This window comes from Cryptomeria japonica, chromosome 9, assembly GCF_030272615.1.
Source record: "Cryptomeria japonica chromosome 9, Sugi_1.0, whole genome shotgun sequence".
Taxonomy (NCBI): Eukaryota; Viridiplantae; Streptophyta; class Pinopsida; order Cupressales; family Cupressaceae; genus Cryptomeria; species Cryptomeria japonica.
In genome coordinates, this window is record NC_081413.1 from 682,617,975 (window position 1) to 682,633,105 (window position 15,131).

The following is a 15,131-nucleotide window of genomic DNA, read 5'->3' on the forward strand; positions in this document are numbered from 1 at the left end:
GTTCTTGTAACAATACCATGTTCTCCATTACAACTTCAACTCTCAAGTCTAAACCTCAACCACTTAAAACTTCTTATTAGCACGGTAAATTTGTAACTAATGACTTGTAACAATCCTATGTTCTCCATTAAAGCTTAGGCGTTCTAATGTTTAGAACTCAACTTATTCTAGTTTTGTTGTGCTAATGATTTTCGCATTAATTATCAGCGTAGATTTTTCTATTTGGACATCTATGCAATTTTTTTCTTATGTTTTCCTGTTCTTACTTCTGGTGTGGTTGGAATTTTAAAGTGAACAACAAATCAATATTTCCTTTGCCCTTTTCTGTGTAGAAACAAATCACGTAATAATCTACAAAAACCAAATTTTTCATCTTTCAACTGCTTCATGTAGAAACATTTTCAGTACACAGAGGTCACTATATAGTCTTCACATATTATCTCTAAGCTTCAATATTGAGGACATTTCAATAGTTCGTTGCAGTCACTCATGAAGGTTATTTCGATATCTGTCCCATGCTTGCACTATTTTCTCCAAAAAAAGATTCACAAAAAGCTATGGAACTAACAAAAACATGGTCATGTACTTTTCACAAGATAACGCATTTCAACTACCATCTATATCCGAATAGAGAAATCCACTACAACTACATAAGCATTTCATCTTAGTACTTGGTGATATTGCCACACGCCACTGCCCCAACATAACCTTCGGCATCTAATGGTGCAACCAAATGATGAGAGAAAGTATAGCATATCCCAAATGATGCTAGAATATGCCAAAAATGCCTTTCATTCGATGGTAAATTGCCCCATGGCCGAAAACCACCTTTTCAACTACTAAAGCCCAACAAGAAATCATTGTAGGGAGAAAACCATGGTTTTAGGCGAATATTCCCCAAACATTCTCTGCTGTTATGAAAAAGTAGTGTCGTTGGGGTTGGTTACCCATGGTAGAGCTAGGGTGCTACACTTGGGTGAAGCCACTAGAAGCTAAGTCCTATCGGATTGTGTAGGATGTGCAATCTGCATGATGCCAACACTACAAGCCTCATTTTTTTATCCAAATCCATACAACGTATAGCATAAACAAAAATTAATCTGCCTCAAACTCTCCCAACACCAACCCTAGGCAAATTTTATATGAAAGTGGAGGTTTTGGGCCTGCTGGATGCAATGACATGGTCCATTTGGCCGAAAAGTGCTCTAAAAACAAATTGTATGTAAGATTCAATATTCAAACCCTTATTTGAAACCAAGATTCTTGATCTCCAATTTCAATGAAACAAACATCAATATTGACTTTCTCAAGCCTTCTAGATGCTGTGGTGAGCTCAAATTTGTGACATCAAGCTCCAAAGTTCAATTGCAATAAAAAACACAAACAGAAAGCCCCTAAGAATCTAATATAATTACTCTCTAAAACCCTATTAAAGGACTAACTTTAGGACATCATGGCTCAAATACCATGTTGGAATTTTGTATAAACAAGAATTCTACCCAAGACTAAATGTCTAATAGCTAATCACAAACAAAAAATTAAATATTAAATAGATAAAGCTAATATTAGAATTGATTATTCAATGGACAGAAAGAGCAATTATATATAGCCTCAAGATCCCAAATACAACAAGAAAGAGGCAAAGGCAAAAAACCCAAAAACAAGGTATTGCTTGAACTAAGTTCCAAACTTGAGGAGATAAGGGAAAAAAAATCCCATGAAAGAAGGAATTAACAAGTACTCAATTATCCAATCCTACCCAAGTAATAAAAATATATTATCAATGTAAACTTAATACAGTAAGGTGCAATTATATAATTACACCAACCACCATTGCATACTCTAATTTTATCTACTCGAAGTTAGGCAATCCCTACACCATATCCCTCAAAGGAGATTGAATTCCATAGTGCAAGTGGCCAAATCTATTTTGCCAAATTCACAAAAGTTTGACACTATCATATATCAAGGCTTCCTATTTGATAAAATCAGCAATCAACTTATAAAGACCTTCCTCTTGAATACCTCTAGCCAACACTTGTCTAGGTTTTTGGCTAAAAATTTTTATCATCAAACTCAACCACACACATAAAATATATCATTGTAGAAATGAAAGGTAGATTCTTACTTAATCCAAGGGCATATAAGACATCATGAAATTAAGAACATCACTTGAAAGCATGCAAAAAGATAAAGTTCCAATCCCTATAACAAGATATGTAACATCATCATCCAATTCTACCTATATATGTACCTACTATTCTAGAAATATACTTAAGACCAAAGGAACGTGACTTGCCCGGACTGGCCCAGACTCGGCGAGTCCAAGTACGAGTCAAGCCTGGTGAGTCCCAAGGGCTCAGACTCGGACTCGTCCGAGTCTAGCTAGTAAAATCGCCAGACTCGCCGAGTTGGCGAGTTTGGCCCAAACTCGCCAAACTCGGCGAGTCCCGAGCCCCAGACTTGGCCGGTGTGGGCCAACTAAAAAACAAAAACAAAAAAATATATTGCAAAGTTTTTTGAAGTTCGTTTTTTTATGTTAATTATCTTCTATCCCTAAAAGTGACTTTCATTTCATTCACTTGCAAAAAAAGGAGGAGTAAAGTGAGTTGGGAAGAAAAACAAGGGTGCATAGAAGAAAAACCAGCAAGGAGGAAGCTCAAGTTTTCTTCAATTTGTCACATTGGAGCTGCATTGTGTTTCGATTTGGTGCATCAAGAGTTGGATAGGAAGACTTTGCAGCTCATTTCAAGCTTGTTGTAAGAGGTACGGTTGTCTTTTTGAAGTTTGTTTCTTTTATGCAAAAATTCCATTTTGTATCCATTTATTTTGAAAGTTTTACATCTTCTTTCAAAATCTTTTGTATGTGTGTAAGTAGCATGTAGTATGTAGTTGTAGTGTTGTACTATGTAGGGTTTGTAAATTTTATTTTTTTTAAGTAGGGTTTGACAAACCCTACTTTAGTTTTTTTGAATGTATGTAATATGTATTAGTTTTATTTTGTATTTGTAATGTTTTATTGCAGCAAACTTCACTTTATTATTTCAATTTGCCTCAACTTCAAGTTTCACAAAACTATCCTAAAATGTCTACTTTAGCTTCTAGACCCCCCATTAGAAAGGACCCTGCTTGGAAATATCATGAGGATTTTCCAGGGCAAGGAAAGGGGCAAACAAAATGTATGTTTTGCAAAACAATATTCCATGGAGGTATATATAGGCTGAAATACCATATTGCTGGTGTGCGTGGACATGATGTCGAACCATGCCTAAAAGCAGTCCCTGAGGCCGTATGTGATTGTTATGTAATGGTTGAGGAGATTGAAAGGAAAAAGAAACAAAAGGAGGATCAAGCGGCCATCGGGAGAGAGACAGTTTTAGGAAGAGGGACATAGTTAGGTTGTGTTGGAGGCCCTTCTTCCTTACCTCCATATCGTCCCACTCAGTTTGCTACTGTTGGTGCTTCCGTTTCTGCTTCTGCTTCTATAAGTGGCAGTGCCACCACCACTTCTCATGCTCCTACCACTAGTAGTTGTAGTGGGAATGTTACCATTCGACCTAGGATTCATAAATCTAGGTTGGATTCCTTCTTTGTACCTCGCACTACTCCTGGGTCCCAACCGTCGCTTGAGGGCATGGGTTGGAACAAGGAGGTCCATGATGCTGCTAAAATGGCAATTGGCAGGTTTTGGAGCTACAGCTGTATTCCATTCTTTGTAGCCAGGTGAATGTTTGATAACTTTGATTGTTTTAATTTTTATACTTAACTTATCTCATTGAATTTTTATACTTAACTTATCTCATTGAGTTTCTTTGCGACAGGTCTCCTTATTGGCAACAAATGGTTGATGCCATTACCATATGCGGGGCGGGGTTCAAAGCCCCTAGTGAGAGTGATTTGAGGGGACCCATTTTCTTTCAAATGGTGGATGATGTGAAAAAGGATTTAGATGAACAACGCCAGATATGGAGCACTAAAGGTTGCACCATCATGACTGATGGTTGGACGGATAGGAGAAATAGAACTCTCCTTAATTTTCTTGTTTCTTCCGCAGGTGATTAATTAATTTTAGTTTCATATAGTCTTTAATTTTTTATTTTTTATCTAATGGTTTATTGAATGATCATTGACCTAGCTTTATTTTTTTATTTCAGGGGGCACCGTTTTCATCAAGTCCATTGATGCCTCCGCCCATTGCAAGCATGCCACCTACCTATGTGAGCAGATAGAGGAGGTGATTGAAGATGTGGGTGAGGAGAACGTGGTACAGGTGGTGACCAACAATGCAGCAAATTATGTTACTGCGGGTAAACTTTTGATTACAAACTATTTTTGTTTGCAAATTAATTACTATCTTGAGTTTGTACCTCCATTAATTACAATTTACAATGCAACAAATTATGTTGCTACAAGTAGACTATTGATGGAGAGGCACCCATCTATAGTTTGGACTCCATGTGCTGCTCATTGCATTGACCTCATGTTGGAGGATATTGGAAAAATCCCATGGGTCAAGAGATGTGTAGAAAGGGCAAGAAATGTCTGCAAATTTGTATATAATCATTCATGGGTGTTGGCTCTTATGAGACAATACACAGAGCAGAAGGAGTTAGCTCGTCCAGGAATCACAAGATTTGCCACAAACTTCCTCACATTGCAGTCCATGCTTAGGTCTAAGTCTGCCTTGAGACGTATGATTGTTGGTGAGGAGTGGTCTTCCTCATCCTATGCTACCACCCCTGCAGGGATAGATATGGCAGACTGCATTTTTTATGAGCAAGGCTTTTGGGTCCCTTGTGATGAGATAGTGAAGGTAATTTGTTTATAAATTCTACAATTTAACTTCATGTTTTATAAGTTATTATATGTATTCTCTTATTTGCTCATTTTTCTAAATTACACAATATTTTCAATTTTGTAGTTTGTTAAGCCCTTGGTGGTTTTGTTGCGAGTTGCGGATGGAGATAAGCCCGCAATGGGCTATATATATGAGGGCATGGATAGGGCGAAGGAGGCCATCAGATTCGTCTATGGAGTAGATGAGAGCAAGTATGGTCCCATTTGGGAGATCATTGATAGGAGATGGCATCATCAGCTTCATAGGCCCATCCATGCGGCAGCCTATTTTCTGAATCCGGCATTCCGTTTTATCCCTTCTTTCAAGGCTGATGTGGAGGTCCTTAATGGGCTATATGCAATCATGGAGAAGATGGGACCTGCTGGTACTTCTCAAATAGACCTTTTTCGAGAGCTACAAATGTTCTCAGATGCACAAGGGGAGACCTTCTCTCGTCTTGTCGCCAAAGACGGTAGGACAACTATGATGCCAGGTAAAAATAAATTGTAAGGCTTAATTTTAGTTTTATTCAATACTATATTGTAACTTGTTAAATGAGTTCATGAGTGAGACTGATTTTATTTATTTTTCTCATTTCAAACTCAGATCATTGGTGGAACTTTTTTGGCCCAGAGACACCAAATATTCAGAAGTTGGCCATTCGCATCTTGAGCCAACCATGCAGTGCATCAAGTTGTGAGCGCAATTGGAGTATGTTTGAGCACATACACTCCAAGAGGCGCAATAGATTATCTATGGAGAAGATGAATGATCTCGTCTTTGTTCACTACAACCTCCGCCTGAGAATGAGAAAGAATGCAATAGTTGACATGTCTCCTATCATTCTAGATGAGGTTGATCTTGAAGCAGAGTGGGCCAATGAGAATCAGACAGCTCCTGGGACTCCTACAGCTGTATTTAGTGATGATGACATTGATTGGATCGACCAGGTAGATATAGAGGTTGAGGCTGTAGCCATGGCAGAGGAGGAGCAGAGAGCACGAGCAGAGATAGGAAATACTGAGACTCAGAGTGACACAACTGTTCCTGATGTTGGTGAGCATGACACAGCCGTTCTTGATGTTGGTGAGCATGGCATGGTGTCACGGGGAGCGACTATGGCTGCTGAATCATCCAGGACCTACTTTAAACGCCTTCGCAGGGGGCCAGGGCGAGAGGGTGCACGGCCCTTTGAGCCATAGGCTTGTACACTTGCAGTTGTATTTAGTATTTACTATTTATCTTTGGTATTTGTATGAAACATTTGATGATGATCATATGATGACATGGATTTTTTATTCCATGAGTTTTGTAATATTGTATACATTTGACAATATTTATATATCTATGTTTGTTATTTTCTTCAGCTACAATTTGCGTTTATGCTTATGTGATTGATGTATACTTGTGTATGTAATCAAATGAGCCGAGTTTAATGATGTTTTTGTGTCTTTAAGGTGTATTCAATAAAGGGTGTCTGAAACAAGTTTTAAATCTTTAAAAATCTCTAAATTTCTTGAGTTTTTCACTTTCCCAAATCTAGCCGAGTCTGACGCCGAGTCCCGAGTCCGATTCCGAATCGGCCTTGCCAAGTCCGAGCTGAGTCCGAGTCCCATTTCTTTGCTTAAGACCTTATTTAAAGTCATGTGTCTTGATTCCCCATTGTCCACATACCACTCCACACCAAAAAAGGTGTTGGTGGCTAAGCATGACATGGTGGAGAAGGTTGTCTCAAGCCTAGATGAAAGCCTATCGATTACTAAAGCTTTTGCACTCCATACAAATTGCTTTTTCTACTACTACTTCCCCTTCCCCTTCTCAGGACCATAATAATCATAGTGGCCATTCTTTTGGCATTCAGCTCACATGGCTTACTTTCTGCCCCTTCCGGAGTTCTTTGTTGCCACCATTCCTTGTCTTCCCAATGAGAGCTTGGTTCTAAGTTTCTTCCATTTTAACTAAACTTGACTCAAGTCTTGTTTCATCATGGATGAACACATTCCAAAGGTTCTCAAAAATAAAATAATGTGAGATTTGATACAATGGAATGTGCTAGCTTTTCACTAGTTCTAGTCCTAGTGCTATGGAGAGGTGAAACAAGATGCCAAGAAGAATTCTTGGAAGAGGCACTACTTATTGAATCTGTACAAATAAATGTGATAAACATCATGAATTGAAATACATACAAAGTTATGTTCCAAGTCACTTTCAAAACTAGGACCAAGGTGGATTATTGAATGCGTTATGGGAATGGCAGTATGGGGGGTGCATTTTTTTTTGCAGAGAGAAAAGACAACAACGGGCGAAAAAATATATTTTCACCAATTCTAGTGCTAAGGCAATGGAGAGGTGAAAGAAGATGCCTAGAACAAGGCATTTAAGGCAGGGCCCAATTAAATTTATCGATAGATAGGAAGGTACATAGGTTCATAGATAGACTAGTATGTATATCGATAAATAGGTAGATATTCACCAGCTCTAGTGCTAAAACAATGGAGAGGTGAAACAAGATGACTAGAACAAGGCATATATATGGTAGGGCCCCAATTGTACTTTACTTATAATTGCAGATTTCTTCTTTTAATTCCTCAAACATATTTTTCTTTGGTATTTTTTTTAAATTATTTGGGAGTTTATTGATAGCGTACATAGTTCACATTTGGATAAATGAAATGCTATTGTTGAATATTGCTGTTAGGCCTTCATTTATTTATTTTCACAGAGTTCATCATACATTAATTTTTAATTTCTTATATTTCTACTAATTTCTTGCCATCAAGGTTATGTCTCGAGAAAGAAACTCTGAATAAAGACTTCAAAAATCAAATAGATCTGCCTAAAATGGAGGCACCTTTGTTTCTTTAAACTACCATGTCTCTCATCAGATCAATAAGATATTGGATGGAAACAGTTACAGGTAACATTTGTAATACTGTTCCAAGTAGGAGTCATAATTGTTGGTTGAAAATTTTGTACACCTGGGGGATGTGCAAAATTGTGGTTTCAGAGCAGTCACTGCAGGTTGAAGACTTTTCTCTTAAGGCACGCTTCTCCAGGCAAAATTTTCGCTTCTGGTTAAACTTGGGCTAATCTTCGGTCCATCCTCGATCCGCATTTCAAATTTCATCGCATTTTGAGTTCGTTTGCTATGTCTTTTCTTCAATTTCGGGTTTTTTCTTCCTAATTGCAGGTGGGAAATTTTCCTTTGATTGCAAGTTTTAATTTTTTCATGTTTTAGTGTTGTAGGGAAATTTTAAAACAATTACAAGTGCACTTTATTTAAAACTTGTCACTTGTACCTTACTTTTAATTTCCCCCTTACTTTTTATGTCTTTTAAGTCATTGTAGGAACTCTTTGGACAAATTACAAGTGAATTTAAAATTATAAGTTTAAAAAGAACTTGTAATTTCTTATAAAAGTTCCTACTTAAGTGATTTTAAGTTGTGGTAGCGATTCTTTTTCTCTATTACAAATTTTAATGTTCTTTTTACTTGTAATAGGGTTTTTATTTCCCTATTACATGTTTTATGTCCTTTAAGCCATTTTTAACTTGTAAAGGGGAGTTTTATTTCCCTATTACAAGTTATTTTGACATGTCATTTTGTTCTTTCTTCCCTAAAACCCGAATTTGCCCAAGGAAAGAGAAAAGTGAAGTAATTAAAACTTGCAATGGGGTTTCTAAAACCTGATTGCATCTTTTTTGAAGGCATTTGTTACTTGTATTTGCAAATGAAGAACCCGAAATGCATTTTTGCTCCCAAAAAACCCGTTTTTCATGGTTTGAATCCCGTTTTCATAGAGGAATGCATTGAATGAAGCAGGTGAGACGTTTTGTTCCTCATTTGTTGGTTTATGGGTCACGTTTCCTTGCTATTTGGGAGGCGTTTTTACTGATTTGGAGCCACGTTTTTGCCCCATTACGAACATTTTTCAAACACGTGTTGCTGCATTTTGTGTTGTTTTGTAACTAGTTTAAAAATATTTATAGTGGATTCGAATTGCCAAAGGCAACATTCGAATCCATTAGGATTAAATAGGGTTGGGCCCTATTTCAATCTAATATGTAAAACAAATAGGGTTGGGCCATATTCCAATGTTGTTCGGATCATTATAGGGCTGGGCCCTACTTCCCTTATATTCCTAACATACAATGTTCAAAACGCATGGACCTATTTACCAAACGTGTGGGCTAATGTGTGGACCCATCCTCATTATGTGGCGTGTGAATTAAAGTGAGTTTAGGCGCCAAAATGTATTGGGCTGACCCTATATGCATTCCCTCTACCTTGTATAAATACAGATTCATTTTGGAAGGAAACCAATGAAGCGAACAAACTACCTTTAGCAAGAGCAGCGAATTGTATAATCAGCATTCAGCAAACTTCTCTTGAGCAAAGCAAACTTCAATCAGCGAGTTATCTCCAAGAGCAGCTACTTATCTCCTTAAGACAGCGAACTATCTTCAAAGGACAACGAACCAAATTTTGGGCAACGAATCATGTACTTGATCTGCGAATAGTCTACTTGATCAGCAAATGGTCTACTTGATCAGTGAATGGTCTCCTTGATCAGCGAATTATCTCTACACAAGCATATTACAGATAAGTTAATTATGCTTCTGTGTATATCAGGTTGATGCCCTAGTTTGATACATGTTCTGCTGTTCATTTAGCTTCAAGAGTTGAAGCTAATTTGTAAAGACATTTTCTGATTGCTTGTCTAATCAGATATGAAGATCTGTTGTTGTTGGGTTTTTCCTCAAAGGGGGAGGCTTTCCCAGGGTAGTCTTGTGTTGTGTGTATCTCTATTTATGTGCTTCATTTCTGTTACTGTACATTATCTACTTCTGCACCTATATATTAAGCGATTGCAAATCTGATTACTAAAATCTAACATTTTGATCCTCCGTTGCAAGGCGTTTTTCATTCTTCATCCCCAACGTGGATTTGCAACATGATTGAAGGCGTTTTTCTTCCTCCTTCCATTCCGTTTTTTTGTGCAAGGAGTTTGAATCTGAGTTCGCTTTTAGAGATTATTCATCTCTTTCAAGAGCATCTTGATCAAGCAAGTTGAAGTTCTTCCCATTTTGCTAAGTTCTTTGAATGCAATTTGGAGATTGCATTGTTTTTCCCCTTTATATTTTTACCGGTTCACTTGTATTCGGGTTTATAAATTCCGATTACAAGTAACTTTGGTAATGTTGACCTTCCCCTTTGGTAAAAAGAGTTAACCTTCTTTTTACAAAATTTACAAATGTTGAAGAATTGCCATGAGACTCATTCATATGATTTTGGGTTTTACAAATCTGATTGCAAACAAGAGTTTTTCCCATTTTCCAAGTTTGTCATTTTACCGGTTGATATCATTCTTTCCATTTTCCCCTCATGTCAAAACCTGGTTGCAATTGTGTCTTCACTTGCACTCAGCCTTCCAGAATCCGAAATGGGTCCAAAATGCACTCAAAAACACTTGAAATTGAGTCTCTAGCATGCAATTACAAGTGCAAACTTGTGTTTTCCCATTACACATATGAAGTTGCACATTTATTCTCCATAATTGCAAGTTAATGCTCTTATTTTTTCCACACATGTAATGCAGCTTCCAGAACCCGAAATTCACTTGTGAGCCCATTTTTGCATCAATTTATCCCTTCCTTCGTCAGTCCTGTTTGCACAAACGACCTACCAAAGCGATAAATTAAGACATGGGCCTTATTTTGCAAGTAGATTCCAAGATTGGAGGATGATTCAAAGAGAGAACAACAACATGACAAAGCCACACAAAGGGATGGATAAGTGACATGAATGGTTGAGAGCATAAAATGCTTTCAAGACAAAGATAGGCTTCTTACTTCAGCCTTGCAAAGAACTTACCTCCTGAAAAGCCAGTACTACCCCAAACAAGAAGATAAGATTGAAGCTCGTCGGCCAAGGACACAAAGATCATTAAGGATGCAAATTCTCATTCTAGTTCAAGATGTCTTCACCAATCCTGAATACATCAAGTTCTAGCATCCTGAAGCGGCATGAAGATCATCAAAAACAGAGGATGATGCAGTTGGAGTCGTGTCTTTGGACACTTAGATTAATTATGCATTTGTAATTTTGTTTTGACAAATTACATGTAATGTCAAATTTGTAATTGCAAGTGTCACTTTACTTGCATTTTTGCAAAAATGTAATTACATGTAAGGCAACTACAAGTTGAGTTAGATTAGGACTGTAGTTGGAATAAGTCATGGTGGTTGAGAGAATTTATCAAGTTAGTTAGGATCCTCCCACCTTTTTTTCAAGGCTCCTCTCCTATAAATACTTGAGGTGATCTATTGCAATTTTTATCTTTTGGCAATACAACAAAAATCTGTCAGTTTGTATGTACACTCTAAGACTTTGAGCTTAGTTGTGAATCAGATTGCAGTCAATTAAAAGAGGCAAATTGTTTTCAAACTTTGTGTCGATTCAAGGTGTTGTGTGACAACATTTTCTGGAGATTGATTGTGAGTTTTTGAGGTGTTATACAAGAGGGATTCAAGCTCAATCTTGCAGACTTTGAGCTGCTTATTGCGTTTGGAATTTTATGTTTGGTTTTCAGATTTGGTCTTGCAGACTTTGAGCTACTTATCATATTTGAAGCTAGTGTGGAAAGCTCAAGTGGGAAGATAGCTTGTAGACTTTGTGCTACTTCTATTTTTAAGACTTGTGCATGTAAGGTAAAGTGCATCAAATAGTTAGACTTTGAGCAACTACATACTATGCTTGGTTAGCAAAAAATCATCTAAAAAGGTTGATAGGAGAATAGATAGTTGAAGAATTTGAGCTTTCTTTCTGTTTTCCCATCCCGGGAAGTGACGGAAGTCTTTGTGCCTTCATGGAAACTTTGCTTCCCTTTATGTTCCAAAAATCCTACAAAAAAATCTCATTTCTGTATTTGTTGTTATTCATTTCCAAATGCTATTACTTTTCTTTGAAGAAAAAAGAGTATAGTTTTTCTTGAAAGAAATAGAAAGACTGTTGTCTCACCCATATTAGATTAGTTTAGTTTGTAGATAGGAGGAGCCTTCCCTAAATTAGGAGAGTAACATACTCACACACTATGCCTGAAACCACAATTTTGCACATCCCCCATGTGTACAAAATTTTCAACCAACAATAACTTTCCCATATCACCTACAAAAGTTGCCAACATTTCCACTGCCATCCCTACTGAATCCATGTTTCCTTAAAGAGTCTTAAGTCTACCCTAACATTTATGCCGCTTACCAACCTAGTTGCGGCCCTTTCTAATACTCATGTTTGGTAAATTCACAAGTAACTTGTCCACTTCTTGATGTGATATAAGTTAACACCCATTGTATCTAAAAGAAGAAATTCAGATGCTAATAGTCAGACTCAAACAGTTGAAAGGCCATACCCATTGTATCTAGCAGAAGAAGTCAAGATGCCAAAAGTCAGACTCAGACAGAGTCATTGGAAATTTTTAATTGTTTGCATATTTTTCAGCTCTCTGCAGTAACCTAGCAACGCAGTAATCAAGTACACCACAATAGCACATGTAATGTATGTATAATGCAAATGGAACAGTCAACACAAAACATAAAATGTAGAATAATTTATTGAGGTTATTCAGGTCCACATAATAATAGGTTACTAGCAGACGAACGCAATGCTCAACAAATCCATTAAAATTAAAAACTTAAAGGTAATTCATCAGAAGTTTATAACGGCACCAAAGACACGTTTGATAGAGAGTTTGATCACGAAGACTAATTGTTGTTTGCTATTCACCAAGTGATTGTGCCTCGGATGGGTTTAATTTTTCAATATCAACATAGCGCTATGAGTAGAGCGTGGGTTCAAAATTCAGGAATTGAGATTTGTAGAGATCATTTATTAAAATATATTTTGATTAAAAACGAACAAATCCGAAAATAAATAAACAGGCAGTAAAATTCTTACCATTTCCTGTGCGAGGGGATTTATGCCTGTAAGTCGGCACTGCACGAATACAATCTTTTGCAACTCCTCGATCTGGTTGTGGAGGAGCTCTCTCTGTGCCTCCATCACGCACTGCAACGAATTTTCACTTCTGAGACACACCTCCACGAAGCCATTGAAACCCTCGGTCCCCTTTACTTTCTCCATGTGACCGCGCCCTTGGAAATGATAATACTGATTGCTACGGACCGTTTAACGAATACATATATACAGAGGCGCAGGGCCCTGCATTGTTGTGCTGATTACAGCAGATATAGGAATGAAGAATAAATTGAGTAGATTGGAAGTGCGCGACAATCGATCTCTAGACCTGTGATGGATCCGCGGTTATGCGGTTGAGTTCGCATTTGAAGGCAATAGAGAGACACCGTATCGCATGTCCTTTGCGGACGTGAACTGGTCGTTCCAATCGAGTTTGGTTTTTTTTTTTCCTTTTGATAATGTGTGCTCCGTCAGAACCGAGGAGTTAATTTAATAGAAATAAGTGTCATCTTCTAATCCAGATTTTAATATTATCATTTTATTTTATTTTTATTATTTTATCCGAGAAAAGCAAAAGCTTGTACATTTTTTTTTAAATCTCCTCAACAATGGGGAATCTTAAGGAGTTTTTAATATGATATTTGGAAGTTGTGGAATAGGACGGAGGAACTCAAAGTTTCAAATGTGCTTAGAGTTATTGTCTATATGCTTTATGACCAAGTTATAATTAAAATCAAAACCAATGAAGGAATGTTACTTTGGTAATGATATCAGTGTCAAATAAAGTTGTTCGTTTTTTTCAATATTGTTTTAGTTATTAATTGATAAGTTGGAAGAGTGAATAGACAAGATTGGTGGGAGAGAATTTAGTCGACTAAGTACATAATAAAGTTACTCTTATATGTGATCTCATATTGATTACTAAAACAACTCATGGTCTAAGAAAACATTTGAGGGCTCTTGAAATCTTGTGTTGGGGGTTAGGATGCAAGTGAACACTAGAAAAACCAAAATAATTGTTTTATCAGTGTGAAGAAAAAAGAAGCAAATTAACTTTCTCTTTGAATGCAACTCACTAGAAATAGTGGATGAGTACAAACATCTTGAGCTTGATTTTCACAATATTTTGTTGGTAAACATGCGAAGCAAAAAGAGATATTTTATTGGCTAAGACATGTGTTTTCCCCTTAGAGACATCAATGATGGTTTAGCTATTAAGTTACCTACCCCTCCACCTCCATTTCATGAGAATGTTATTCTTATGCCCTCTTATGTAACAAGTTGAATCTAAACACTTCTATGAAACGTGCTTATAATGAAATAGAGCTTTTAAAACAACAACTTAGCAATTTAATAGAAAGAAAAGAACACCATATTTATTTATTTTTACAATAACTGAAATGAAACTAGATATAACTAGGATCTAGATATAAAATCGATCTATGTTGTAAGAATTTGCAGTAGATATGAAAGTAATTTAAAACATTTCATTTAAAATGAAAGAGAGAGGGTTTAGAGAGGGTTTAGTCGACTAAGTACATAATAAAGTTACTCTTATATGTGATCCCATATTGATTACTAAAACAACTCGTGGTCTAAGAAAACATTTGAGGGCTCTTGAAATCTTTTGTTGGGGGTTAGGATGCAAGTGAACACTAGAAAAACCAAAATAATTGTTTTCTCGATGTGAAGAAAAAATAAGCAAATTAACTTTCTCTTTGAATGCAACTCACTAGAAATAGTGGATGAGTAGAAACATCTTGAGCTTGATTTTCATAATATTTTGTTGGTAAACGTGCAGAGCAAAAAGAGATATTTTATTGGCTAAGACATGTGTTTTCCCCTTAGAGACATCAATGATGGTTTGGCTATTAAGTTACCTACCCCTCCACCTCCATTTCATGGGAATGTTATTCTTATGCCCTCTTATCTAACAAGTTGAATCTAAACAATTCTATGAAACATGCTTATAATGAAATAGAGCTTTTAAAACAACAACTTAGCAGTTTAATAGAAAGAAAAGAACACCATTGTTTATTTATTTTTACAATAACTGAAATGAAACTAGATATAACTGGGATCTAGATATAAAATCGATCTATGTTGTAAGAATTTACAGTAGATATGAAAGTAATTTAAAACATTTCATTTAAAATGAAAGAGAGAGGGCTTAGAAAGTACATTTATACTGATGCTGACATTCTGAACTTTTGAAACTTTATCAACAAACCAATGAGGAGGGAAAGTATCGTCAAGAGCTTTTCCACCCAACCACGGACTTATTAGTCCCCCATGCCATATCCGACTAGATTGGTCT

At 36.7% G+C, this 15,131-nt stretch overlaps 3 protein-coding genes across 5 annotated transcripts in view; 2 read left to right on the top strand and 1 right to left on the bottom strand.

Annotated features, from left to right (window-relative positions):
* LOC131073974 (homeobox protein LUMINIDEPENDENS) overlaps positions 1 to 13,265 on the bottom strand; it is a 78,274-nt gene extending 65,009 nt beyond the window's left edge. For both annotated transcript variants that reach the window (XM_058010509.2, XM_058010508.2), the window contains exon 1: positions 12,794 to 13,265. In XM_058010509.2, the coding sequence (XP_057866492.2) occupies positions 12,794 to 12,979 (186 nt within the window). In that variant the 5' untranslated portion in view covers positions 12,980 to 13,265. The remainder of the gene's footprint in view (positions 1 to 12,793) is intronic.
* Positions 3,602 to 4,235, top strand: LOC131858145 (uncharacterized). Its single transcript, XM_059211202.1, has 2 exons — positions 3,602 to 3,723; positions 3,822 to 4,235. The coding sequence occupies exons 1-2, from the start codon at positions 3,635 to 3,637 to the stop codon at positions 4,060 to 4,062; spliced, it is 330 nt and encodes a 109-aa protein (XP_059067185.1). The 5' UTR covers positions 3,602 to 3,634; the 3' UTR covers positions 4,063 to 4,235.
* On the top strand, positions 4,421 to 6,040 carry LOC131858144 (uncharacterized). Of its 2 annotated transcripts, none has more exons than XM_059211200.1 (3): positions 4,421 to 4,813; positions 4,922 to 5,330; positions 5,444 to 6,040. In XM_059211200.1, exons 1-3 carry the CDS (start codon positions 4,424 to 4,426, stop codon positions 6,037 to 6,039), a joined length of 1,395 nt encoding a protein of 464 aa, XP_059067183.1. In that variant the 5' UTR covers positions 4,421 to 4,423; the 3' UTR covers position 6,040. The 2 variants fall into 2 exon arrangements, with proteins under 2 accessions (XP_059067183.1, XP_059067184.1); XM_059211201.1 differs by having other exon boundaries at positions 5,471 to 6,040.
* Positions 13,266 to 15,131: the final 1,866 nt, after the last annotated feature.